Source organism: Pelodiscus sinensis, chromosome 21 (genome assembly GCF_049634645.1).
Source record: "Pelodiscus sinensis isolate JC-2024 chromosome 21, ASM4963464v1, whole genome shotgun sequence".
In the NCBI taxonomy this organism is placed as follows: Eukaryota; Metazoa; Chordata; order Testudines; family Trionychidae; genus Pelodiscus; species Pelodiscus sinensis.
Genome location: NC_134731.1, coordinates 26934010 through 26961162, shown reverse-complemented (window position 1 = coordinate 26961162; position 27153 = coordinate 26934010). Strand labels below are relative to the sequence as shown.

At 43.0% G+C, this 27153-nt stretch overlaps 1 protein-coding gene across 5 annotated transcripts in view; it reads right to left on the bottom strand.

Moving 5' to 3' along the window:
• CUX1 (cut like homeobox 1) overlaps positions 1–27153 on the bottom strand; it is a 397218-nt gene that overhangs the window by 119033 nt on the left and 251032 nt on the right. For all 5 annotated transcript variants that reach the window (XM_075904405.1, XM_075904407.1, XM_075904408.1 and 2 more), the window contains exons 10-12: positions 21585–21689; positions 16420–16608; positions 5004–5062 (exon numbers count right to left, since the gene is read on the bottom strand). In XM_075904405.1, coding sequence (XP_075760520.1) covers positions 5004–5062; positions 16420–16608; positions 21585–21689 — 353 coding nt within the window. The remainder of the gene's footprint in view (positions 1–5003; positions 5063–16419; positions 16609–21584; positions 21690–27153) is intronic.

Here is a 27153-nt window from a genome sequence, read left to right as displayed (position 1 = left end):
CGGGGTCATTTTCACACAGTTTTTTGCACACAAAGGTTAAGTCTATACAGTCAGTGGAAATGAGTCTCTCAGCGTGGGTCAACAGACTTAGGCTACAGTTCTAAGAAGAGCGGTGTAGACAGCGCTTTGAAATTCTGGCTCAGGCAGGAAGGATGGACGCGCGCGCGCACACACACACACACACACACACACACACACACACACGGACCTTTTGTGGAGAAGTAAAGGATGATTATCTCTCCAGGTCTATGGGGAAGCTCCGTCCACAGATCTGTGAACTCATCCTGAGTCTCTCAAAAAACTGGTAACGAGTCTTGATGAGGAAAAGATCCTGGGATCCTGCAACTCAAATCTCAACATACAGCAGGAGGAAAACTCCTCCTTCTGAAGCCCTGAGAGGAGCAGAACATTACTCTAGGTGGGAAATATGGAAGGATATAGACATGGATGATTCAGTATGTGTAGGGTCTCAGCTCTGAGAGATGCCATTTTGGTGCTGAGGCTCATGTGAGTAGCCTACAGGTCCTAGAGAGTAGAGGAAAGAAGCTGGGAAGTCTTCCTGTTCCAGATCACAGAGTAGGGCCAATTTAGTTCCTTCTGGAGAAAAAACTGCCCAAAGAACACTAAACACTAACCCTATGCCTAAGGGACTGCAGAACTGGAGATCTGAAGCCCTTTGGGAAAACAAATTATTCCGGGAATCAGTCTGAACAGAACCAGAGAAGTTTATATTAACAGCCCAGTATTTTTTCTACCCTTGAAATCCAGTGATTTTTGCGTTTTCTTTTCTTTGAGAAAGTGAGTTCTATTATTGCTACTATTTAAACATCTCTTCTTGCCACCATGTCCCAGAGCTGCAAAAAAGAGGCTTAGGAGCAAGTTGGTACCAGAAACAAGCCAACAAGATCCATTATAGCTGAAGTTTCACTTTCTGAGGCAATGGAGTCGTTGGAAGGTGGAACTCCAGAAGTGGTAGAACCAAAGGAGGTAGCTTCCTAGTGCATTTTGAAGGACAATGTAGAAATGTGAGTTTAACTCCATTCAAACTACTACTTCGATGTGTGCAGGTTTTCAGAACTCAGCTGTAGTCATCACAACACATGAACAGTTTGTTTTCTATGGTTTTAGGAAGCTTGTACTACTGCTTCTCAGGCTGAACTTGTTTTATGGCTAACAGGAGATTTTCCAGCTCCACTGCCTTTCGCATGCACAAAATGTCCTTACAGACAAGCAAACAAAAGCATTTAGCTGTTGTTGACTGTTATGTTTTGGTCACACACATGGCAATACATTAAAGTGGCCATGCATTTCTCCCTTTTTGATTCTATTTTAAAAAATTATATTCTCAATCAAAGCCATTCTTTATCTTTGAGTCACTGTGACTGTGTTATATAGGATCAGGAGGGTCCATGTAACTTCAGTACCAGTCTCCTGGTAGTAGGGAGTTGAGAAAACTCAGCAGCCCCTTACTTCTTTTTCATGGGACACTTGTTACAAGCATCCTCATCCCCCTCTGTGCTTCTCTCAGCCTTGTGACTATCTTTCCAGTAGTACTAGTGGGGGCAGTTGATTTCTTTTGATGGTGGCCCTTTAAAAGTTGTCACTTCCCCTATAAAGACCACAGCCACCAGCAGTGTTCCCTCTAACATTTTTTATCCGTGGGTGGGTTGAATTTTCTTTTGGGAAAGTTGAAATTTCTTATGTGCAACACCAATATTGAGGTAGTGGGTGGATGTGCACCACCGATACAAACAAAATAGCCCCCCCAAAAAACTCAAAGGCTATGTCTACACTGGCCCCTTTTTCGGAAGGGGCATGCTAATTTTGAAAGTGGGAATAGGGAAATCCGCGGGGGATTTAAATATCCCCCGCGGATTTAAATAAACATGTCCGCCGCTTTTTTTCCGGCTTGGGGAAAAGCCGGAAAAAAAAGCGTCTAGACTGGCCCGATCCTCCGGAATAAAGCCCTATTCCGGAGGATCTCTTATTCCTACTTTGAAGTACTTGCTACTTCTGACTCATAAGAACCATAACTCAACCATATAGCAAAAGATCTGGCCTTAATGCAATACAATTTACCATGTGTTAATTAGTAACACAGGGTTTTTTAAAAAAATCATTAAGATAAGAGTTTTAGATATCTGCCTCACTCAAAAAAAAAAATCTGTTAAAAGAATTTTTCTTTCTTATTTTAAGCCATTAACACCTATGTAAACTTTGTTTGAAAGGCAATCATGCAAAGGTCCTTCTAGTAACCTCCCCATGCAGTCTGCTTCTCCCCCCAGCCCTTCCAACCCAGTCAGGCAAGGACTGCAGTGAGTCAGGACACTCCAAACAAACTCCCCCTTTCACCTCCACCTCACTCCACAGATGCCAGCACCCACCCACCCCGTTTTCCCCACCTACCCCTGTGCTATCTGCTCCCCCCAGCCCAGGTGGAGGCTGGGATAAAATCCTGCTTCTCAAACTAGCAGGCACAGCAATCTGTCCTGTCCTAACTCCAGCTAAAGCACAAATTATCCACACCTCCCTCATTCACAGCACAAACTCACTACCCTCCTGCTTCCACCTCATCCCAATGCTAGCACCCATCCACCCCTTCCCTTCCGTCCACCCCACCTGCCCCATGCAGTCAGCCTCTTATCTCCCCCTTCCCAGGAGGCTTGAAAGTGCTGAGTTTCTGAAAAGACCAACTCTCTGCTGATGTGTATGTCTGGCAAGAAGCCAGAACTATAACTATGGTGGTGTAAACATGCTGGAAGTAGAATGCTTTGTTTTGCAAAACAAAACCTGCTCCCCAGATTCTCCATTGACCTGTAAGCATGGGCACAACACTCTCCTCTCTGGAGCTGAAGGTTTTCTATGACCAGTTAAAGACTGGATTTTAAGCTACAAAAAATGCAAAATCAAAAAACCAAAACCCCAAATTGATAAAAGGAGCGATGGAGATCTTGCATTGATCTCAAGCTAGAAACTATTTTTGTATTAAAATTGCTCTTAGCTTGGGAGCCTGTATCTTAAAAATTATAGTCAAAAAAGAACTTGTAAGGTACTAATAAAGTGAGAGGTAACTAGTGGTGTCCCCTAGGGTCTGTAATAGGGATGCTACACCTATGCTCATTGGGTAGTTGACTACTCACTCTCCCCTGCCCCGGGGGGGCAGCAGCCAGTTCTGAGGAGAGCCAGCTTCAAAGTCCCTCAGCACCATCTCCATAGGCAGTAGGGAGGATGGGGAGGCTGCTCTAGCAGCACCTCTGTTCGTGCTCTGGCTGCTTATACGACATTTAAAATGCACTCAGAGCTGGCACAAGCCAGGACTGCTCAAGTCCCATCTCGAGCCAGCTTCTGGAGTTACTCTTGCTGTGGCTCTGCAAAGGGGTCCCTATCAACTAATCATGTAGTCGATACAAATTGTATCAACTATATGATTAGCCAGATAACCACAATCCTTAGTCTGTACTGGGACCAATTCTATGCAACATAGTCAAAAAAGAGAGAGGGGTAAACAGTGAGGTGGCAAAAACTGCAGATACCAAACTGCTCAAGACAGTTAAGTCCAAAGCAGACTATGAGGAGCTTCAAAAGGATCTCACAAAAAATAGCAGATAATTTTAATGATGATGCATGCAAATTAATGTATATTGGAAAACAAACCCAACTATACATATAAAATCATGGGGACTAATTTAGCTGTTACCACTCAAGAGAGAGCTCTTGAAGTCATCGTGGATAAGTCTGTGAAAACATCCACTCAGTTTGAAACAGCAGCCAAAAAAGCAAAGAACATATTAGGAGTAATTAAAAAGGGATAGAGAATAAGAGAATATCTTATTGCCTTTATATAAATCCATGCTATGCCCACATCTTGACTACTACATGCAGATGTGGTCACCTCATCTCTTGAAAAAAAGATACCTTGGCACTCAAAAAAGTTCAGAAAAGGGCAATAAAAATGTTTAGGAGTATGGAATGGCTGCCGTAAGAGGAGAGATTAATAAGACTGGGACTTTTTAGTTTAGAAAAGATGACACTAAAGGTGGGGAGGAATATGATAGAGGTCTATAAAATAATGGCTGGTGTGGAGAAAATAACAAGCAAAAGTTATTTATTTGTTCCCATAACACAGGAACAAGGGGTTACCAAATAAAATTAATAGGTAACAGGTTTAAAAACAAACAAAAGGGAGTATTTTTTCATACAGCACACAGTCAGCTGTGGAATTCCTTGCCACTGGATGTTGTGAGGATCAGGACTTTCACGGGGTTCAAAAAACAGCTAGATAAATTCATGGAGAATAGGTCCATCAATAGCTATTAGCCAGGATGGGCAAGAATAGTGTCCCTAGCCTCTGTCAGAAGCTGGGAATGGGAATAGGGGATGGATCACTTGATGATTCCCTGTTCTGTTCATTCCCATTGGGGCACCCAGCATTGGCCACTGTCGGAAGACAGGACACTGGGCAAGTTGGACCTTTGGTCTGACACAGTATGGCCATTCTTATGTTCTTAATAAGCTCTGACTTATGGAGATGCTGTTCGTGGTTTTACATGAAAACCATAGTATATTTAAAAACTTACTGTAAAACACACAACATATTACAATGGTAAGCAACAGACATGGACTGAAAAGCAAAGAGAGTTTTAAGTGAGCACTCACATTTAACTGATGCTTTCAGTTTGTGTATTTCAATATCCCAAAGATTCTCAACATTTTTCCAGAGAGTGGGCAATAATTTAATAGACAGAATGTTTCATGAACACCTGCCCTATCATTTCCAACTGCATAATATTCCAGTAGCAACTAAGGAGCATAGTTTGAGAACCACTGTGATTTATCACAATTATACTGGGCTCTGGATGCAATTTGAGCCAAAACTCTACTTCCTTGCTTTTTGTGGTTTTGAATTATTCTTTATTGTTCCAAGAATACAGATTGTGGCTTTATTTAACAAGCACCATAAATCTACAGTTTGCAAAGAAATTATTTAACCATTTAACACTTACTTTAATTCTTTCTTAACCTCTTCATAGTCAGCCTGTCCTTTCAGTTTTTCTTCCAGTTGCTTAAAAAGAGAGAAAAATGTAATTATTTTGATTTTTTTGTGGGGCAAAGGGGTAAGCTTTCAAAATACCCTTTAAATTATTTATTTGATACAACAAATGCATGAGTCTAGACATACCAGATACCGAATTTACATATAACAGAAAACAAACAATAACTAATCCAATTAAACCAAATTGCCATTGATGCTCTTTTCCTTGTTTACAGAGCACCAAGCATTCATTCATTGGACAGTTGACAATGTGACAATTTATGTAATGCAATAGAGTTACAAACAGATTGTGGGACAAATGGTAAAACTTTGACAAAGCTATTAAGAGTAAAAAAAAGTAGTAGTATTTTGGCACATGCTGCACTACTATTGTACAGTTCTGTCTACGTTCAAGAAGTTATTGACCACAGTGCTTTAGGCTTGCAACACTTGTTCAATGCCTTCTGTCCAAATGAACAGCTGTAGAAAGTGTGTTACAAGCATTACTTATTGCAATAACTAATATGATTAAACACGGAAGAGGATCCAATAAGACTGCACCACAGACTTGCTGAGCAGATCTTTTACACAGGTCTAGCTAAGCTGCTGCAGTTGTACTGGTTTGCCTTCAGTGTGGAGAAGAAGCCACAAGCACTGACTAGGGATATGAAAACAGAGAAGTGGTGAAATGCTAGCAGTTAACCAGATCATTTTATTTTGGGGCCTAGCATACTGGCTTCCTACTGCCGCGGAATCCTGTTGGCCCCTCTGTGGTCAGAGCTGCTGTGGTCCGACATGGCTGGCTGTTGCCAGAGTTCATCAGCAAAGGCTGGTTAACTGGTTAGCATACGCATAAGCCTCATGCTTACCAGTAAACCATTTAACATCCCTAGTGCTGATCTTCCTTACACAACCCACAATACAATGCCATGAATTTGGACATTACCCAAAAGTCAGTGCCCATCACTGTAGGATAAATGCTCCCTAAACTCTAGTGTTATGATTACTGTTCCCAACAAAGCTGTTTGCAGATGCTACATTACTGGTAGACACTGTACAAAGAACTAAAAATACAGTCTAAGCCCCAAAAGAGCCTACAATCTAAATAGATTCCTTGCTCACTATAGATACATCTTAGCCACGCAAGAGAATATCAAGAGAACTGATTTGGCTTACAATATCCACAGAAGCTGGGAGTGCTTTATTTGACTGACTTAATTTTTGTCCAGCTAACTGATCCAAAATGATAACGAAGTATCTGAAGTAAAAATAAATAGGCCCCCTCCACTCCTGCAACTTTGAGAGTAGCAGTGCTATTTTGAAGCATGATGTAGCGAAAGCCAATATATTTACAGCGATAAAGTATAATGTGGCATGAAACAACAATATACTGTGCCAATTTTCCATGCACTGAAAATGTGAGGGCAAAATCTGTACAGAATCCAAAATCTCACTAAACGTCAAACTATTTCTTTTCTTCACTGAACAAATCTACAGTAACAAGAAAAGGCACAAAACAAACTTAACAAGTAAGACAATCAAGAGAAACATATCAGATGGAAAGAGGGTAGAAATGACCAATCTTACAAAGCAACAACTGAAACAGGAAATAATCTTACAACACTCTTTGCTGCTTTACATAATGCAGAATCAACCTGTGGAACTCCTTCCCAGAGGCACTCATGAAGAACAGGTCTTCCACAGGGTTCAAAAAGAGCTAGATAAATTCATGGAGGATAGGCCAATCAATAGCGTCTCTAGCTTCTGTTCATCCGAAGCTGGGAATGCACAACAGGGGATGGTTCACTTGATGATTTCCTGTTTTTGTTCATTCCCACTGAGGCACCTGGCATTGGCTACTGTCAGAAAACAGGCTACTGGGCTAAATGGACCTTTGGTCTGACCCAGTATGGCTGCTCTTATATAACATTAGTTAAATATAAATGCCTCAACAGATTGGATAACTTATCACCTGAGGCTATGTCTAGACTACATTCCTCTGTCAAAAGAGTAATATAAATGAAGAAAATCAAAAGTGCAAATGAAGCGGAGATTTAAATATCCCATGCTTCATTTGCATATTAGCATCCGATCGGTGTTTCAAAAAAGGGTTTTTCAAAAGGAAAACTACAGTCTAGACAGGGTTCTTTTGGAAAAAAAAGAACTCTTTTTCGAAAGAACCTGTACTCCTGAGTACGTGTTCTTTCAAAAAAGGGTTTTCTTTTCCCCTAAAGAACCCTGTCTAGACTGCGGTTTCACTTTTGAAAAACCCTTTTTTGAAACACCGATTGGACGCTAATATGCAAATGAAGCGCAGGATATTTAAATCTCCATTTGCTCTTTTGATCAGCCTCATTTACATTCCCTCTTTCAGAAGAGGAATGTAGTTTAGATGTGACCTGAGTAAATGGATAGTTCTGCTGACTTTAATGAGACTTCTTCAGAGGGTAAAACTAGCATAACCAGGACTGAAGAAAAGAATGTCCAACTCAGCAATGAACTCCTCATCTCTGGTTCTCATGCCTACCAAAGAAACTAAACGGAAGTAGCCATATTTTCCATTTGACTCAATCTGCATTTTTTTCAACCACACAACATGCATTTATGTGCATTAATAAGAAAAATCTCAAAATTCAAAAGGATCTAAGGATAATTCAGACAATCTAGCAAAATATTCGCACTTGCATCCAGAAGCAGAACTTTTTCTTCTAGAACTCCAACGTGGAATGTACCCTTTTTTTTTTTTTTTAATGCAAACTTTCACCATCGCTCAGGCCAGGCATTTCTGGTTGTAATTTCAGCCCCTCCTGGCATGTCAATTATACTGTAACCTATGTTCTCAAGATTTGGAAATTCTCTGAAAAACAAAAATGTAGGAACAGAAAATGGCTGCCTGATTCATCATGCTGCACGCTTTTAAACACATCTTTCTGCTGTTCGATATCATAATGTTCAATCCTCATAGCCTCCTTGGTATTTCTTAGGCTATCCGATTCAAATGTTCTTTCTTATAATGCATTTCATACCTATTTCTGTGTACCTGAAATATTTCTGTCCCTTTCCTTTTTTTACCCTTAATTTCCATATTGTAAAAATATGACAGTTTGATCAATTTTGCTGCAATGGCAGTGGCAATGAAAAAGAAACTATCCCATCCTATTAAAAAACAAACAACCCAGAAAAAAGCAGCACAAGATGCTATTATGATATCCACTCAACAAGCAATAAGTTCTAACAAATTATCAGCACTGTGAATTCCAGGAAAGCAGAGTGAATTTTAACTTGTGGAACTCACAGCTCCAAGGATATTAATGAAGAGAGTAGTTTCTTGTGAAGTTAAGAGAATAGAAAATAGGAACATGAATAATCTTTACAGTTATTCTAGTTATGTGAAAAATAATAATGGCTATTGGAGTTAAAAAAACCTTCTACAGTAAATGTGATAAAGTAAGGCACACTTTGGAGCTTTCCTCTGAAGCTGCCAATAATAGCCATTAATGAAGGAACCACACGCAAACTAGAAGGAATAGGACACTGGATTTTGTTCTTGTACAGCAATAACATTTTTTACTCCCTCAAATATCTTCCATGCCGTTCAGAAGAAAAACTTGAAGGATTTCCTGTACATTTTAAACCAGCTCTGCACAGAATGCCATCTCTTTACAAAGTGTGTTCCACATCTGTGTAATCCTTACGTCCAAGGTGAAGCCAGCGACACTTCAGTTCCTTGAGTCATTCGTTTGACCAATTGTTCATATTACAGCTTGAACACAAAGGAAAGTGGCCTTAGTGTACCAGGGAATCTGGCTCAACGTTTACAAACCTGACCGCCCCTGAGGGTCAGGGAAAGATACACCTTTCCAGCTCTGCCATTGGGCTTACTGAGAGAGCTGCTGAATCAAGACATCACACTTGGGCCATGTCTCTTTGCCAGCCATTTCTAACAACTTTTTTTGATCCTTCTACAGCCAACACCTCATAACTGATACATTTATGTGATTTAGAACCTGGGGGAGAGGAGGAGGGGCATTACAATCCATCCCTCTTTTGATACTAGCTCCAAGATCCACACATTTTGTGTTATCATATGACATACAGAGACAATCAAAATGTAGATGATTTCGACTGGCTATAAGTTTGACAACAGAAAGCCATATGACAGAATGAAAATAGGGCCATTAATACCAATCTGGTTATTGTGCTAGTTACTATTGCAGGGATATGCTAAGCAGAAAGGCTTTCTTTATAGGAATACTTGTCAAATATAGGTTTTTTTAAAGTTTTTCCAATGACTTCCACTTGTAAGCTAGCCTTAATGTAAGTGTAGTTTTATACAGGTATATTTCAGAAGGTTTTTAAGTATAGCTCTGTGATTGTTACCACAGCCCAAGGCTACAAATCATTATCTACAATTTTTGTTTTCTATGTGAAGCTGTCTCCCTTGCAGCCTCAAACCTACAGATCAATCTTATAAACAGGATGGTTACACTGGAAGATAGTGAACACTACAATGAAGCATTTATACCCATTGGTCCCAAAGGAATGATTGAAACCCCATAATAAATACAGAGATTGCTGCCAAGGAAATTCTGCACTTTTTACTTTTAGCAAAAAATGCAAATAAGCACATCTGACAATACAATCTGTATGTAATCAGACCATTTAGGTATTTGTCATCTCCCCGGCCAATCACTATTGTAAAACATATTGGTGTGCTAATTGTCTCAACCCTGTAAAAAGCACAGCACAAAGCATAATAAAAGGTTTAAACTGTGAAACAGTCCGAAGGAACTAATCTCTTGATCTAAATATCAAGCTGGTTAATTCATACAAAATAAAATGTATTCTACTGTCCCACAAAGTCTAAAAATACTCCACTCAGAAGTATACAAATGTGCTGGAGGCAGTGAAAAATATTTCTTCAAAGTACTTTAGGAAGCACTAGCTGATTAAGAAATCAACTTGCATTTCTTATACAAAAGAACATTAAAATACCAAGTTTCAGAGAATCTACTAGATTGGACCTATTGCTAAAATATTTTAGATTGATTTTAAGTGATAATGCAGAGTACACTCACAAACAGTTGATCAACCCAGATCATTTGGTGCCAGGCAGACACAATCTCTTGGCTAACTATGGGTACGTCTAGACTACATGCGTCTGTCACCAGAGGCATGTAGATTAGGCTACCCGACGTAGTAAAATGAAGCGGTGATTTAAATAATCGCCGCTTCATTTAAATTTACATGGCTGCCGCGCTGAGCCGACAAACAGCTGATCGCCACTTCATTTTCCTATGTCTGGTAGCCTAATCTACATGCCTCTGCCGACAGAGGCATGTAGTCTAGACGTACCCTAGGACTACTACTATTTTGCTGGATAGTGGGGAACTTCTGTCTCCAGCTCACAAGAGGTTAATATACTTAGAGTCAGAAAAGCCTTTACACTAGTGGACAGATTCTGATGATTACATCAGATGAAGCAAAGGAAGCAATTTTGAAAGACACTGGAAGTACTGCTGAATTGTTTCATTAAACCGCATAACATTAAAGAATTCCTCCAAGATACAAATAAAGAATATTACTTTAATTTGTGAAACATTCATTTTTTGTGAAGGCAACCATTACAATCTTAGGAAAAATGCAGGACAATGTAGCACTTTAAAGACTAACAAGATGGTTTATTAGATGATGAGCTTTCGTGGGCCAGACCCACTTCCTCAGATCAAATAGTGGAAGAAAATAGTCACAACCATATATACCAAAGGATACAATTAAAAAAATGAACACATATGAAAAGGACAAATCACATTTCAGAACAGGAGGGGGATGCGGGGGGGGGAAGGAAGGTAAGTGTCTGTGAATTGATATTAGAGGTGGGGAGAGTGGGATGTCTCTTATTTTGAGTTATGGAGCTGCGTAGATGCACTCTTAAGATGCAAGATGCACTCTTAGAGACTCGCAAGAGCTCACAGACATTGACCTCTCCCTCCCATCCCCCATCTGTTCTGAAATGTGATTTGTCCTTTTCATATGTGTTCATTTTTTTTAACTGTATCCTTTGGTATATATGGTTGTGACTATTTTCTTCCACTATTTGATCTGAGGAAGTGGGTCTGGCCCACGAAAGCTCATCACCTAATAAACCATCTTGTTAGTCTTTAAAGTGCTACATTGTTCTGCATTTTACTTCAGCTACCCCAGACTAACACGGCCACATTTCTATCACTATATTACAATCTTAGCTATTCTAGAAGCACTTGTTTTATAATCAAAATGTAAGGTCTCCAAAAAACCTATTTTGATATGGTTCCCTGTACAGCAAAGTTTACATCTCAGATTTTCCAGCACCAAGGAAAAGAAAGGCAATAATGGCACAAACAAGGTAAATTAGATAGAATCAAGATATCAAAGTATTAGCATTAGCTGGCAAACCTAATTATGAAAATTATTGAAATGAAATGCCCTGTCATCAGGTCGGCTAAAGGACCAAACTTAGTCCAATTGAAGTTAACTGTACCTCTGAAGAATGTCAGATTTAGAACAATGTGTCAAGGTTTGCAACTGAGAGCTGAGGCACTTGGATACAGAAGGGCTAGACAGTAACTGCCCAAGCCATGGCTGGCTTAAGTTGGCACTATCAGCCTCTGATTTTGAGGAATGCTAAAATTGCTTACTTCCAAAAACTAAGACATCTTTAATACAATAGCGAAATTAACTGAATTTTCTATTCTCATCTTATAGCTGGTAGAACATTGAAAGAGACAGAAGTCAGCGGAAACTGATTCACAACAGATGTCAGGAAAACATTTCTCATGCTTACTGACAGATCAGAAATGTGTGGAATGGTGCACAAAGACAGGCCATGGAAACAAAAGAGAATGGGGTCATTCAAGAAAGAGTTAGATATACCGTCCTTGTGGTTTTCAGCAAAAGTGCTACTGACTGATATGCTGAATGCCCAGGACTGCAATACTTGCTACAAATAAGATACTATCTTAGGGGGAAAAAAAAAAGAGTCAAAATGAAAAAAATATGCTCTAATAAGTTTAAAATCCTTCCTTTCACTCCTCATGCTTTCTTGGGTTTGTGCATCCAAAGAAGATAAGTCCCTTTTTCCAGTGGGAGAAAGGCTAGCTGGAAGGCTAGAAATGGCTAGCTGGAATCAGTTACAGGCTGACTGAATGACAGATGTCCTTAACTAAACAGTAATACTGAAAGAAGGCATAACTTAGTCAGTTTTAAATCCTGAAAGGATTTGCTGTGTGCTTTTTGGTTGGTTATTTTTCAGACATATACATAGTACTGTAGTTAGGTTTTTAAATTATCCTAATTACAGTAATTTTACTGTTCTGTGAAAATTAATCAGAAAGGATCTGAACTAAAAACAGTATAAATATAAATGAACTTAAAATATAACTGGAAACAAGCAGAGTGAGTTCAACAAAAAAAAAGTCATTAAAACAAACCCCACAAAATGTCAGTAAAAATGCAATTAAATTACATTCTGAAGAAATGGCTTAGTACGAAGAAAAAAAGTTACTTTCTGTAACTTATTCTTCCAGATATGTTGCACAAATCCATTCCACTCCAGGTCTGTGCATGCTCCAAGAAAAGTCACCGTTCCACTTGTTGATAGCGCCAATACAAAGTGCCAAGCCAACCTGGCACCCCCTCTGTGCCTTTTTTTCTGGAAAAACTCCAACGTAGAGAGGCAGAAGGGTGATGGAATGGACATGTGCAACACATCTCAAAGAACAACATTGACATCGAGTGACAGCACAATCACCAACAGGAGAGAGATGAGAAGTCACTGAGATACCTTGAGTACAGGGTCCATATGGTGATGATTTGGGGAGTACACTGACACCAGCTATCTCTGGAGGGGTCTGAGGTGCAGCCTTGTGTATGAGAAGGCCACGGGTGAGTTAGACACTACCTGAGCCATGGATTGGCCTTGATTAGTAAATTATCTACATAAGAATGGAACTACACCACTAATCTCCCGAGAAAAATTGCCACTACTGCCAAGCTTTCTGTGACCACACACAAAACCACAGACAAACAGAGTATGATGACCAGGAATTGGTGGTGTAAGTGGTTCACTATGAATCTGAGGAAATGTCTGTGTCCTTGGTGTATCGATAAGTTAAAATAGGTATTTCTTAAATCGAGGGGAGATAATGGATGCCATGGTGACCACGTGGAACTTTACTTTCTAGAAATAGTATCGGAGGTGCCACAGATCTAAAAACAGGTCTGAAACCTCCCTTGGCTTTTGGGATTAGGAAATAATGGGAGTAGAATCCCTTCCCTCTTAAATTCTGTAGAAACTCTACTGCAGATCCCACACGAAGGAGAGGCTGAACCTTGTATGTCTAAGCCACGGACTTAGCTGTCAAATCAGCCGCATCTGAAGCAACTTGCAACGAGGCCCTCATCACTGATTTTCCCTGGCTCACCAGTAAGCAGAAGCCTTGCCTACCCTTTTTTGTGGGAGCAAGTCCTTGAATTTCTGCATGCAATCCCACGTTCAAATCATATCGGCCCAATGCTGGTTTGAAATACTGAATTGTGACTCCCTAGTTGAATAATCTTTCCTGCCAAACAAGATTATTTAATTTTCCCAAGTATTGATTTTGGGGCTGGAACCAAGGGAACCTGCCTTTCTCTCCCACTGGCAGCAGATAGCACCAGGGATCTTGCGGGAGGGGAAGGATGAGTGCACAGGAACTCATAACCCTGGGCAAGAACAAAAAATCTTTGTTCAGCTCTTTTGGATGTGGAGGGTAGGGAGGTTCGGATCTGCCAAATGGACTTAGCAAGATCCATAATGGCCTCATTGACAGGCAGGGCAACTTCTGAGTAGGGATGTTAAAATGCAATTAATCAAGTAAACATGTAACTGCTGAAAATTTAAGCATCAGCTCCTGCCTCCCCCCGCCCTCCAAGGCAGAGGCAGGAGCGTGGGGGAGGACAGAGGAGACTCCCTAGGAGCCCGTGCACATGGGGAGACAGCTTTTAAACTGGCTCCTTGTGGCCTACTTCTCCTTCCATGGGGAAGGGGGAATGAGGAGGAGACACGGCTCCTGGAAGCTGGTGTGTGCCAGGAGCTGGCTTTTAAGCCAGCTTCCACAAATACCGGGAGCCTGCGTGTAACTGTGAAGATTAACCGATGAACCCAGGCTTATCGGTTAACTGTTATATGGTTACACTTTCACATCCCTACTTCTGAGCGGCCCAGGGCTGCTAACTTGTCAAACAGGCTATGAGAGGACTCACTACCGCTGCCTGTATGCCCAAACTTAAAGCCACTTTCCTCAACAAGACCAGTGCCACGTTAGAGATGCTTGCACTGAAGCCAGCCTCCCTTCTGTCCCCAGACACTGATAACACCATCTGTTGTACTGCCAACAATACTGGTATTGATAGGATAGAAAAAAAAAGTCTCTGACAGCAGCAAATGTCTCTGGTGTGGTCATGCTATACCACAGATGTAGACAGCTCTTCTGGTGCTGGACTTGAATGTGCCTGCACAGGTCCCACAGTCGATAATGCCAATGTCTGCGGTATCAAGGCAGAGTGTGCTTTGGTTTAGATCGCATTCCCCTCTGATTCTCATGCCTGGCTGTCTTCGGTGCTGGGGTTCACTCCTCCCCCCCCGGACCATCTGTGTCCTTGGCACTGAGGATGTGATTAATGCCAGGACTTTGGTATGGTAGAAGGAGCAATCCCTGTTGATGTTGAGACATTAGATGCAAAGTCTGACTGGCCTGGCTGAGATGGAACAAAAATTCTAGCCTAGCTTCCCAGTCTTCCTTCTCCAAGGCTCCAAGTCATAGAATCCTAGAACCACAGAGCTGGAAGAGACCTCAGAAGGCCATCAAGTCCAGCCCCCTGCTCTAGGCAGGACCAATCCCAACTAAATCAACCTGGCCAGGGCTTTGTCAAGCCGAGACTTAGACACCTCTAGTCCTTACAGATCTGGCAACGGTCCCCAATGTGAGCTTCTTCCAAGCCCTTTAGGTTGCTCAGGAGGACCACCTTGTTTCAGGAGACACCCAGCTCAGAGCCCAGTGATCAATGCATGCCTTGGAACCAGGGAACCACTAAAACTCTGCTAAAACAATAAGTTACAGAACATCACTAAAATGAGCAAAGACGGACTAAAAACTGGCAACTACCAAAAAGAAGTAAAAGATCATGGAGAGTTTCCACAAGCAAGGATCCCAGTCCCAGCTACTCTCATAGGCAGTAGGAAGGAACTGAACGGGCTTGGAGCTGGCTGGCTGGCCTATGCCAATGTGCTCAACGTGGTGTAGCAGAGGGTGCTCAAGCTTGTCCCAACAGATCCTACTGAGGGAAAAGCGTCCAGTGACTATGCTCAGGCATGCCCACACCTAGAGCTGAATGTACACAGGCAGTCACTCGAAGAACATGCTGTGCCACTCACAACTACAATGCATGATGAAATCTGCATGAGTGAACTACAGGCAGTCCCCGGGTTACGTACAAGATAGGGACTATAGGTTTGTTCTTAAGTTGAATTTGTATGTAAGTCGGAACTGGCTCCAGATTCAGCCGCTGCTGCTGAAACTGACCAGGGACTGACTACAGGAAGCCGGAGGCAGAATTGCTCTGCCCCCAGCTTCCTGGAATCAGCCACTGATCAGTTTCAACAGCGGCTGAATCTCGAGCCTGGGACAGAACAGCTGGGCTGCCAGGTAGGTCCCTGCAGGACCAACCCGGCAGCACCCCAGCCTCTCTACCCCAGGGTCCACAACAAAAGCCTGGTCTGCTGGTGGTGGGGGGGGGGGGGCGTACTAGCTGTGCCCCCCTCTCCTCCAGCAGACCAGGGACACGGGGAGCAAAGCCGCAGCGGCAGCGGGGTGCTGCGCCTCTGAGGCTTTGCCCTGGCAAAGCCTCAGAGGCGCGGGACCCCGCCGCCGCTGTGGCTTTGCTCCCGGTGCCTCTGGTCTGCTGGGGACCGTCTCCAGCAGACCAGGGACACCGGGAGCAAAGCCACAGTGGTGGTGGGGTCCCGCGCCTCCCTGGCTTTGCCAGGGCAAAGCCTCAGAGGCGCGGGACCCCTCTGCCTCCCCGGCTTTGCTCCAGGTGTCCCTGATCTGCTGGAGACGGTCCCCAGCAGACCAGGGGCACCCGGAGCAGCTTTTTTCGCCCCGGAGGTCGAGGTGGCGGGACCGCTGCGCTCTGGGCGGTCCCGCTGCCTGCGAGCTCCGGGGCGAGAAAGCCCCGTTCGTAAGTGTGGATCCGACATAAGTCGGATCCGCGTAACTCGGGGACTGCCTGTACTATGTGTTTCCGTTAAGAGCCTTGCTCTGAATAAGGACTGAGCGAACTGTGTTGAATGCCCAACTGATCCTTACTTTAAGTGTGCTGTTCTTGGCAGTCAACTGCTGCTCCAGCTGGGATATCTGGCTGGTGGAGTTCTCACGAAGTTTGGTGAGGCTGCCCTGGAGTCTCTGGACATCTTCGACCAGCTGAGCAATTTCTCGTTCTTTTGCAGCTAGTTCCACCTCCAAGCTAGATCTTGTCAACACCTCTATGGCCTGCTCCTAATGGGAAAGAAATCATATATCAATAAAAGCAGCAAGCTCAAACTGGAAGTCCTTGGATCAGGAGGAAGTGTGGAACTTGATGCCAGATGCTCCTAAGTAGATACGCCACTGACTTACTCTGTAGATTTGGGAAATTAAGCTCCTTATGGCTCAGGTGCTTCATGCATACAATGGGGATAATGGAGAGAACAGACTTATCTACATCGCATGGGTTTTGGGAGGATGCAGGAGTCAATGTCTGAAGAGATACAAAATTCTCCACTTAAGTGATTATTAGTAATGGTGCTTTTCTGGCAATGAAATCTTGTGCTTTAAAAAATAATCAGATAGGATGCCATTTTGGAAGAATAGGATTCTATGTTCCAATCTAGGGAGCACGATCTAACCCAATACTTGGTGTTCCCACAGCAATCCTCATTCCAAGACTGCTAAACGAATGTACAATTTCTAAGGAATAAAATCGCACAAATATGCTAATGAAGTGAGTATCCATTTTACTATTCGATTAAGTGCACCCCCCAAGCAACATGCCAAAACACACACCATGAATCAGTGGTGAAAATTCAACCCAGAAATACTGACATCCTGTCCCTCTTATTACAGCAAATGGCGCTGCCGGATACTGGATACCCATGTACTTTCTAGAGCAGAAATAAACTAAATGCCTTTTCCATATCTTCCCAACCCTTAGCTTGAGTTCCAATGTCTATATAATAGTGCTGTATCTCACACAGAGAGCTGGAAGTCTGAACAGCAGTTAACAATGCCCTCCTATTATAGTGAATTATACTTTTTACCTTGAAAAAAAACCTTTAATTTGGTTGCGTTAAACATCACAAGTTGTGTAACTGTCTAGTGCATATCTCTGTTGAGACCAGAATACAGTTTGAAATAAGATAGATAATGATCATTTTTATCCTGCAGTAGCTGTCACATTAACTATGAATGGAAGCGCACAAGTCCTATTAAATACAAGAAAAACCTAATACTAGAATAATAAGATGCAGAAATATAAACTGGGAACAGACAGGTAATTCAATATCCAGGCTTTTATTCTGACCTTTTGTTTATACTATTAGGCCTAGAATTCTGCTCTGGTTGGCTTCAGTGAGAAGTTCCCAGGGCTCATAAACAATTTTTCAGACTTTCTGGTTTCTGATGACTGTACCAAAAATTACTTTTAAGGCAACTATGTATTCTACTGTACAATATGGAGGGGAGAACATATTTGGTTCATAATATAAAGTAGCACGATTTTGCTTGATTAGTCAGTTGCAACCAGAGCCAATTTTCCATTTAAGGTAAACAATACTTAAGTTACCATTCACCTTGATAGGCTAAACTCCAAAGGAATTGTCCTTTTAAATTAGGTGGTTATTGAGCCAGAAAAAAACCGACGAATGTAATAGTCTGTGCCTGGACAGTGAAACAGATAAAGGAATTGTGTGACCCATCTCCCAAAACAAAACAAGTGTATCTATTACATAAATTGACAAGTAATAGAAATGTAGCCTTCAATTGTATCCTTTGGTATATATGGTTGTGACTATTCTCTTCCACTATTTGATCTGAGAAAGTGGGTCTGGCCCACGAAAGCTCATCATTTAATAAACCATCTTGTTAGTCTTTAAAGTGCTACATAGTCCTATAATTTGACAAGTGTTTGTTTGTGCAAAATAAACTTCTCAATTACCTATAGATACCACATTTGCATAAACAATCCTGCCACTTAACTTATCTGAATGCACTACTTTTTACACTGGAATAACGGGGTGAAAGGTTTAAATAATTATTTTTGTTTTCATCGGAAAAAAAATCATGACTATTATGATTAGAGTTCATAAAAAATATTGGGTAACAAAATTAAAATTGAGTCACTTATTCAACTGTCATTTTAGGTCAAAGAAAATTTTTATTGTTGCAAATCACAAAATAATTCAAATTAGTTATGGAAAGAGTAATGGAAGCTTTACGAATTTCCAATTCAAATTTACTATATACGGTAATTTTCTATAGAAATGAATAATGTTTAAAGTTGAAATCCTATAACTTTAAAACTGTTCTCTTCTACTTTCCTTTTGCAAGCACATTACTGTACTAACAAATTCTATATATTGAATTTCTTCAACTTTCCTATAAGTGTAATCTACTCAGAATGACTTTGCCTGGGTCAGTGACAGGCCTCACCCGCTAGTTTTAAAATACTTAGTGGAAAACAAGGAAGAGTGCATATTGTATCAGTTTGCTAATTTTTTCCTATTTGCTTATGAACTAACTTGATATAATATGACATATTTGGTGAAAGATACAACACAGTCTAAGACAGAGGTGGGCAATCATTTTTGGAGGGGGCCACTCCAAGGTTTTGGAAAGTGGTCAAGGGCTGCACTTTTCTGTGGAGGAGATGCAGGGTCTAGAATGGAGGTTGGGTGCAGAAGGGCGCACGGGATAAGGGACTGGGGTGCAGGAGACGGTGAGGTCTGAAGGGGAGTTTGGGTGAAGAAGGGGGTTGTGACCTGGGTCAGGAGATTGGGATGTAGAGTCAGGAAAGGAATATGGGTGCAGGAGCGGATTCTGGCTTGGGGGAGGGGCTCTAGGAGGAGGTGCAAAGTCTGGGAAGGAGTTATGACCTGGAAGAAGGGGAAAAGGGAGTGCAGACTGCAGAGGGTTTGGATGGTGATCTGGGTCAGGTGTAGAGGGGGTCCAGGGTGTGGGAGGGAGTTGTGATCTGGGTGCAGAGGGTTCAGATGGTGACCCGAGGGAAGGAGTTGGCGTGCAGAAGGGTGCAAGAGGCAGGCTCTGGCTCGGAGGTGCTTACATAAGTGTCTCCTGGCCAGTAGCCCTGGAGCACCCCCAAGGCAGGCCGGGGTCCCTGCCTGCTGCAGCCCAACATCACTTTAAATTGCAGACTTGTCCCTCCACGTGGCTCTCAGCTCCTGAAGGGGGGAGAGGCTTGTGCCGACTCCATATCTGAGGCCAATCTCTCAGCTTTCCAGCCACCAGAAGCTGAGAGACTGGCTGGGGTCAGTTCCTATTGACCATTTGTTTCCAGCCAATAGGAGCTGAGAGATTGGGCTAGGGGCAGGGAGATCACAGGAAGCCTTCCCCCCTCTCCAAGCAGAGGCAGAGAGCTGCACGGACTGTGCTTTAACCCACGGTAGCTGTGTGCCTGACTGTCCCAATAGGGTGGTCTGTGGGTTGGATCCGATGACTTGGCGGACTGCCGGGCCGTATTTTGCCCAGTCCTGGTTGAAGATGTAATTTTAAAAACTTTCTTTTAGAGTAGGGACTAGCAAGATCTATGGGCCACATCTAGCCCGTCAGGCTGCTGGATATGGCCTGTGGGCTACTCCGCCAGGCCCCTCAGACACAGAGCAGCCCCATGCCACTTTAAGCCACTAGGCGATGACAGATTTTGCTGGAGGGGAGGAGGTGGAGCATGCAAAGCCTCTCCCTGCCCCAGGAGGAGAGCCTCAGAGAGTAGCCAGCCATTTTGAGTAGCCTGGGACTGTGGCAGGCAGGGAGCCTGCCTCAGGGTCCTGCAGGGCTGCTGGCTGGGAGCCGCCTAGGTAAGCACCTCCTGGCCAGAGCCTGCCTCTTGCACCCCAATCCCTCTCTCTCCTCCACTGCCTGCCCGAGGCCACCGCACCCTCCTGTACCAGGTCATCACCCAAACCTCTGCACCCCGTCCCTCAGGTCATAATTCCCTCCCTGACCTGAACCCCCTTCTACATCCCTCCCCCAGGCCAGAATCCTCTCTTGCACCCATATCCCCACCCCAAGTCTCTGCCCCAGATGACAACCTCCTCCTTCATCCAAACTCCTTCTCAGACCTCACACCTTCTCCTACACTCTAGTCCCCTATACTAACCTCCCTTCTGCACCCAGCCTCCATAACAGACCCTGCACCCTCTCTGTGGAAAAGTGAAACCCTTGACCACTTACCAAAATCTTGGAGAGCCCCCCATCAAAAAGTATTGCCCACTCCTGTACTCAAGCCATATGCTAAGAACAGTACAGTAATTACTTCTTTAACACGTGCCCACTTAACATGTTTTCGCAATAGCACGATTTTTTTTTTAGGGAACATTTTTCAAATAACACGACCGTCCCCGAAATAACATGAAAATAATCAAGTAGTGGACTACTTCGCACGGCAGTATAAGCTGGTGAAAACAGTGGTAATACGCATGAGCAGATGAATTCACATGGTCACAGCGCTCCTCCGCTCACTCACGTGTTTATCTTTGTGTTTTAACAAACCGCGGTGACCTGTGTTGCTAGATATCTAATGTTGACGACCCAGCACCAATAAAAAATTGACTTTGCTGCTACCACCACCTGAAACGCAACCCCCAACCTTTTCCATTATTTTTAAATGGGAAAATTGACACCCCCGCCCCCCCCATAGCATGTTTTCGCTTAGCACGAACATTTTCAGAAACGCATGTATAGTGTTAAATGAGGATTTACTGTATGCTACTGCACATGATGCTGTGATAGGCCTCTAGTGCAATGCTAAATAAATTGGCTAGTTGAGGTCACATGGCCTACCTACAGCCTCATGTCTGTCTATGTACCTATTGCAAGTTGATGTCCTACCAATTCAAGCCTTGCTGCGTGGCATTGCTTAATTTTTTCAGCAGTCGCAGCTTCTATCGATTTGAAAGAGTCTCTGATAGCTGCTGCTATCTACCTGGACTCCCCAATCAGTAGCTGAGAGCTGCCCAGATCATACTAGCATCCAAAGAGCAGGTGGGATTTCCACTTCAAAGCTCCGTCTTTCCCTCCAATCTCAATGAATAGTTTGTCCAACAAAAACGTAACCGATTTACAGTTCCCAGGAACACAAGTCTGGTTCAGTTAAAATATTATTCCAAACAGATATTTTTATAACTGTGAACATAAGCTGAAAGAGCTGGACTGCAGGAATGTCAGAAACCTGTAAGAGTAAGTAAATATTTTTTTCTCACCACATCAGGTGCCTTCTGGATCTGCGTAGCAAGTTGGAGAGATTTGTTAGCTGACGAGAGCTGCTCCCTTAAGGTCTCTGCCTCTCTCTGAGCCACCTCTGCCCTCTGAAGGAAATGAAAAGGAGGTGAAAAGAGAAAGTACATTTAGTTTAACAACTGACAATTATTACAAGAACATTCATCAATTCATGCCTGGCTGGCTATAATTGATTTTCCTAAACACTGAACCTAATAAATGTTAGGAAAAATACATAGAATGTGATGGATTTTTATTTTAAACAGTACAAGGAAGAAATAATTGAGCGATTATGACAGTAATTTAACGCTAGGAGCAAGGAATCCCCTGCTGATAGTAATGCTGTGGCCCACTGAATTTCCCAGACTGAATAAATACAAGTGGAAATGGAGTCTCCATATTCAATTTCTTTCTATTCTTCTAGACCAAGCAGATTTTATTGCAGGATTCCTCGTGGGAATAATTCTCACGGGTAAGCACTGAATTAAAAGACAGTCTGGCTATTCTCCCTAACAAATACAAATGTTGTAAATGTTGTGGGTTGTTTTTCTTCGGCAATTATTTGCCAAAAATTGAGTTGTGAAGTTTTGTCTTTTCAGCTGCTCTATTTATGGACAATATTTAACACCTCCCCCTAAATTCAACAACTTTGCATAGAGCGGATACCAATCACCAACAATTTCAGACATGTCTGATAAGTTTTTGAGGGGCAAGGAACGTGCAGCACTGCAGGATCCTAATCATGATTGGGGCTCCCAGTCACTACTGCAATAATTAATAAATAATAATTAAAAAGATGAAAAAACATAGGTTTCAGGGGAAAGACTGTCCGCACAGGAGTTTGGGTGGGGATTGATTGATGACAGGTGACTTCACAGGGCATGTGGGGAAAAAAGTGTTTTCTATTATTTGTTCCAAGTTTCAATTAAGAAAAACAGCATAAAAATCTAATTATTTTTAGACCACACACCACCTTTGACTTATTAGGAGTAAAAATGATGCTTATCCACCCTGATTACCACCTGCACCCTCTGCCCCCCCCCCCCATTAAAATGTCACTCCTCTTGCAGGAGAAAGCAACTACAGTCATCTTCTATGCCCACTGCTCAGACCACATCCCTCCAGTTTCTGAATGCCTGAGTAGGTTTGGTCCCGTGTCCAGATGAAGATACTAAATACCACTGTGCAAATGCTGCTCTTATCTATACCACAAGCTTTGCATCTCTGATCCAACTTGTTCCCTTTACTACCCCAGTGATGCACACTCTGTTTTCTTATCTGACTCTCACTTCCACACATCCCTTTACACCTGGAATGAGCTTCCTACTTTTGTGCATTATATTCCCTCCCTCTTCAATAAATCCCTCCTGCAAGATCCACAAACTAGCAAAACCCAAGTCCCTGTAGCCATTTTCTGTCCTTATCTGCCTTTCAAATTCTGACACTGAACAACAACTGTGTCTTAATTTTGATCTTACTCTGCATACTATCAGCAATTAAACATTTATGGATCTTACCTTCTTGCAACATTCTGATGATTTTGCACAGATTTCACAACAGTTGAGAGCAAATGAGGAATCGTTCAAGACACAGCAGGTTAGTTCTAATAACCTACATGTACTGGAGACCAGACCCACCAATGGGGAGAAATGGGGTTGTTGTCCAGGGGCCTGGGTGATTTAAAAGGTCTTGGGAGTTCCAGTGCTGCAATGGTGGTGGCGGCCAGGATCCCGGAGCCATTGTAAGTCACCCGGACAAGCCACAAGACTCCTAGGCACACATGTGGCAGTACCAGCTGCAGCGAAAGCAGCCATGCGGCCAATCTTGGCAGCTCACAGGGTGCCTGCCAGCGCAGACACAGCATCACCCAAATGTCAGGCGTACTATGTCCAGCTTGTGCGTGCGTAGGGGTCCTTTGACTGTACTGCCGTGGGGCTTGGACTTCTTGTTGGCAGGCCTGCACAAGACATTTAATCAGCAGAGTGTGTGTGATACACGAAAAGATGCCTGAAGCAGTCTTTTCCCAGTAATATTGTTCCTCGTTAAAGCTAAACTGGCTTCCAAAGGTAGATAAAGTTAGGACAGAAAACTGGACTAACAAGTCTTATTGAAGTATAACATTTTCTCTCATTTACATTAGATGTGAGAAAATATTTATCTAATAATTGCTAAATAACTATTGCAAATAGAACAAGTTTCCACACTGTCGTTACTACATCGAGCGTTGTATAAGTAATGGGCTGTGCACCCTTAAGCAATTTTGCTGATGTCTTCCATTCACAGCAGCATTGTTTTGAGAATCTCTTCACTTTGCATGCAAACAAACCACAGAGGATATTTCTAATAGACGTTACATCTGCATATACTGTAAGCTGTCAGCTGCCCTTCCTTCCCGCACAGTTTCCCTAGCCAATTTAGCACATCTGTTGTAATCGTATGAATAATATTAAACAAGATTTCAGACTATACATTGCATGAAAGAAATCAACGAACTTCAGACAGCTCAGATTGGAAAATATGGGCTTTTTAATAAAGACTATACGCTCCTTCAGGACTATTTATGCCTCAGCATTTGAAAAGTGCTTAGTAAACTTTTCAATGTTCCTTCAATATAAATAATAAATTACCATACAACAGACTGTTAAGGTTGAAAAATCCAAACACCCAAAAGTTGGAAATGCCAGAATAAAGCTCCCTGTGTTATCTTAGCTGAGCCTCCCCTTGTGCATATGCATTAGGACACTATTTTCAGTTATATGATCACACGCTATTCCCCCCCCCCCCCACCCAAGGACTCATGCCTGAATCAGTGCACAAAAGGTGTGGTGTACAACAACTAAGCAGCTATTCAATATTTTATTTTATCCTTGTTGTTCAGTGACTTAGTTCTGGGACAGTTTCTGCTTCCTATTAAAACTCTGCTCTGAATAGTTACAGGCAGTCCCCGGGTTACGTACAAGATAGGGACTGTAGGTTTGTTCTTAAGTTGAATTTGTATGTAAGTCGGAACTGGTACATATTGTAGGGGAAACTCTAGCCAACCATTCCTCCAGAGCTCAGTTTTATTCTCCCACACCTCACTTCCCTCAGTCCTTTATTCTCAAGCTTTATTCTCGGAGGCCGCAGCCCGGCGCAGGGCCGGGTGTCTTGGAGGTCCCGCCGCCCGTGTCCTCCGCGGTGAGAAAAGCCGCTCCGCGTCTCCCTAGTCTGCTGGGGAGGGAGGGCGCTAGCTCCGCGTCTCCCTGGTCTGCTGGGGGGAAGCACCCCCCCACGCCGCCAGAGGCGGCGACAGTAGGGGAGGCACACCGCACTAGCTGCCCCCCCCCCCCCGTTTGTAACTAGGGATCCGACGGAAGTCGGATTGATGTAACCCGGGGACTTCCTGTATTCATTTCCTAATAGGTTTTACAAGGGCTTTCATCAATGTAGTATCTGGATGTTTCACAAACGGTAACAGTAATGTATTTTCACACCTCCCCTGTAACAGGAATGGATATTATCCCCCTTTTACATAAGGGCAGCTGATGCACACAGAAATTAAGGTAAACATGATTCACTAACTTTTAGCACTCAGTTTCAGACTAGGACTGGATTCTTGAAGCTACTTTACATTCCAAAGGTTCAAAGCACTGTTCCCACTGACTTCATTGCAGAGATAAATGCTCAACATGTCTCCAAAATAGACTGTAGGTGGACACTGTGCAAGGAGGAACACACACTGTGTGGCCATCTACGAGAAGTTTGGCTAAAATCATTAGCTCAGCGCAACATATCTCCTCTGGTAGAGGTTTGGTAAAAAACGAATTCTCTAGGGCTGTGGTGTCCAACATGCTAGTCACTAGCCACATGTGGCTATTTGGCTGGTTGAGTCCAGAGAGTTCGCTATAGCAGTAGCCATTATAGCAACTACCGTTTCAGAACTGGTGGGATGCTACAGATTTAGGGCACTTCCCACCTGCTGTAACAAATGAAGCATGGGGTCCTGCACACAACAGTCTCCTTTATTACACAACTCTGGTTTCTCCATTGGACACCATTTATCCTATGCTCTGAATAAGGCACTTGTCCTGTGTAATAAGGATTATGTCCAAGTTTTCTATGCACCTCACCTCCCAGTCCCTGTTTCCTTGTCCATGCAGCCCCCGTCTTTCCCTGCCGTCATTTCCTGGCTTCCATTTTCAGTCCCCAGGCACACTGTCTCCTTCATGGTTCCCCAACACCAGCAGGGGGAAACACAGAGCAAAGGAGACTCTCTGCTATCAATTTCAGTGTCCAGCACCAAAGCAGCCTGTATCAACCAGAAGCAGAAATTACAAGGAAAATCCTGCTCAGCCCTTGGGTCCCCAAGTTGGAGATTGCTCAGTACTGACAGAACCAGACAATTTAGCTGCCAAAATATAGCAAGTCTCAACTGAGGAGGTAAAACTAAGATTTGTTAGAGGTTGAAATCAATCAAATGTGGACTTTTTTTGCTGCAGGAACAACAGGCTGTGCATCCTTGATACAAAGGGCACCTTCCTTTGCCAAGTTTCAGGGTCCCTGCTCCAAAGCATCAAGGCACTAGAGCTTCCTAGGGAAAGAATTACAAGAATCTTAACATGGGAAAATATTCTCAGAAATGGTGGTGCTGTTTTTTTGCTGAAACACAGGGGGAAATAATCAGCCCAAGACAGACACACAGCATGGGAAACTTCTGCCAAATTGATAAGTGCTTGAAAAGTTTAACAAACAGGGTCTTTTAATGAGAAGTGTCATTTGTCAAAGTACAGCTCTCACAGGTCTGCCTAAAATAATTAAATCGGTAGCAATATTCTATGCCTCTTTGTGCTGATGTGCATTGCTTCTTTCTGAGCATCGTAAGTAAAGAGTACTTATGCCATCAGAAATCACAGGTAGCTTTTTTCTTGTTCGAGTGTTTACTTGGGTGCATTCAACGTAGATGACTGAAAGCAGCGTCTCTGGTGGTAGGAAGAAGTTTAAGGACATGCTGATTGTAACACAACTCTCCTGAGCCCAGCATCATCTCGGGCTTGTTATGTAGTGGTGTAGTGTGTCACAAATGTAGGAACTGAGGACCACGTACAGCCTTGCAGATATCTTGGATGTTGATATGAGTCAGAAAGGCTGCTGAAGAAGCCTGTGCTCTGGATGAGTATGCTCTCACCAGCAGAGGAGGCTGAAGACCTGCCAGGCTGTAGCATGTCCAGATGCAAGAGGTTATCCAGTTGGAAATTTTCTGTATGGATGCTGAGAGCTATTTCATCCTGTTGGTGCAAGCAATGAAGAGCTATGAGGACTTGCAAAAAGATCTGGTGCGATCCAGGTCAAAGGCAAGTACCCATCTTAAATCTAAAGCGTGGAGGTTTCGCTCCTCATCAGGAGCTATATGGCTTGGGATAGAAGACCGGGGAAGATATTTTGATCCATGTGGAAAGACCAGACCACCTATGGGAGAAAGACTGGGTGGTATCATAGCAGCACCTCGTCCTTGAAAACGACTGTCTATGGTGACTCCGAGGTCCACACAAAGAATTTGGAGACCCTCTTGGCGAA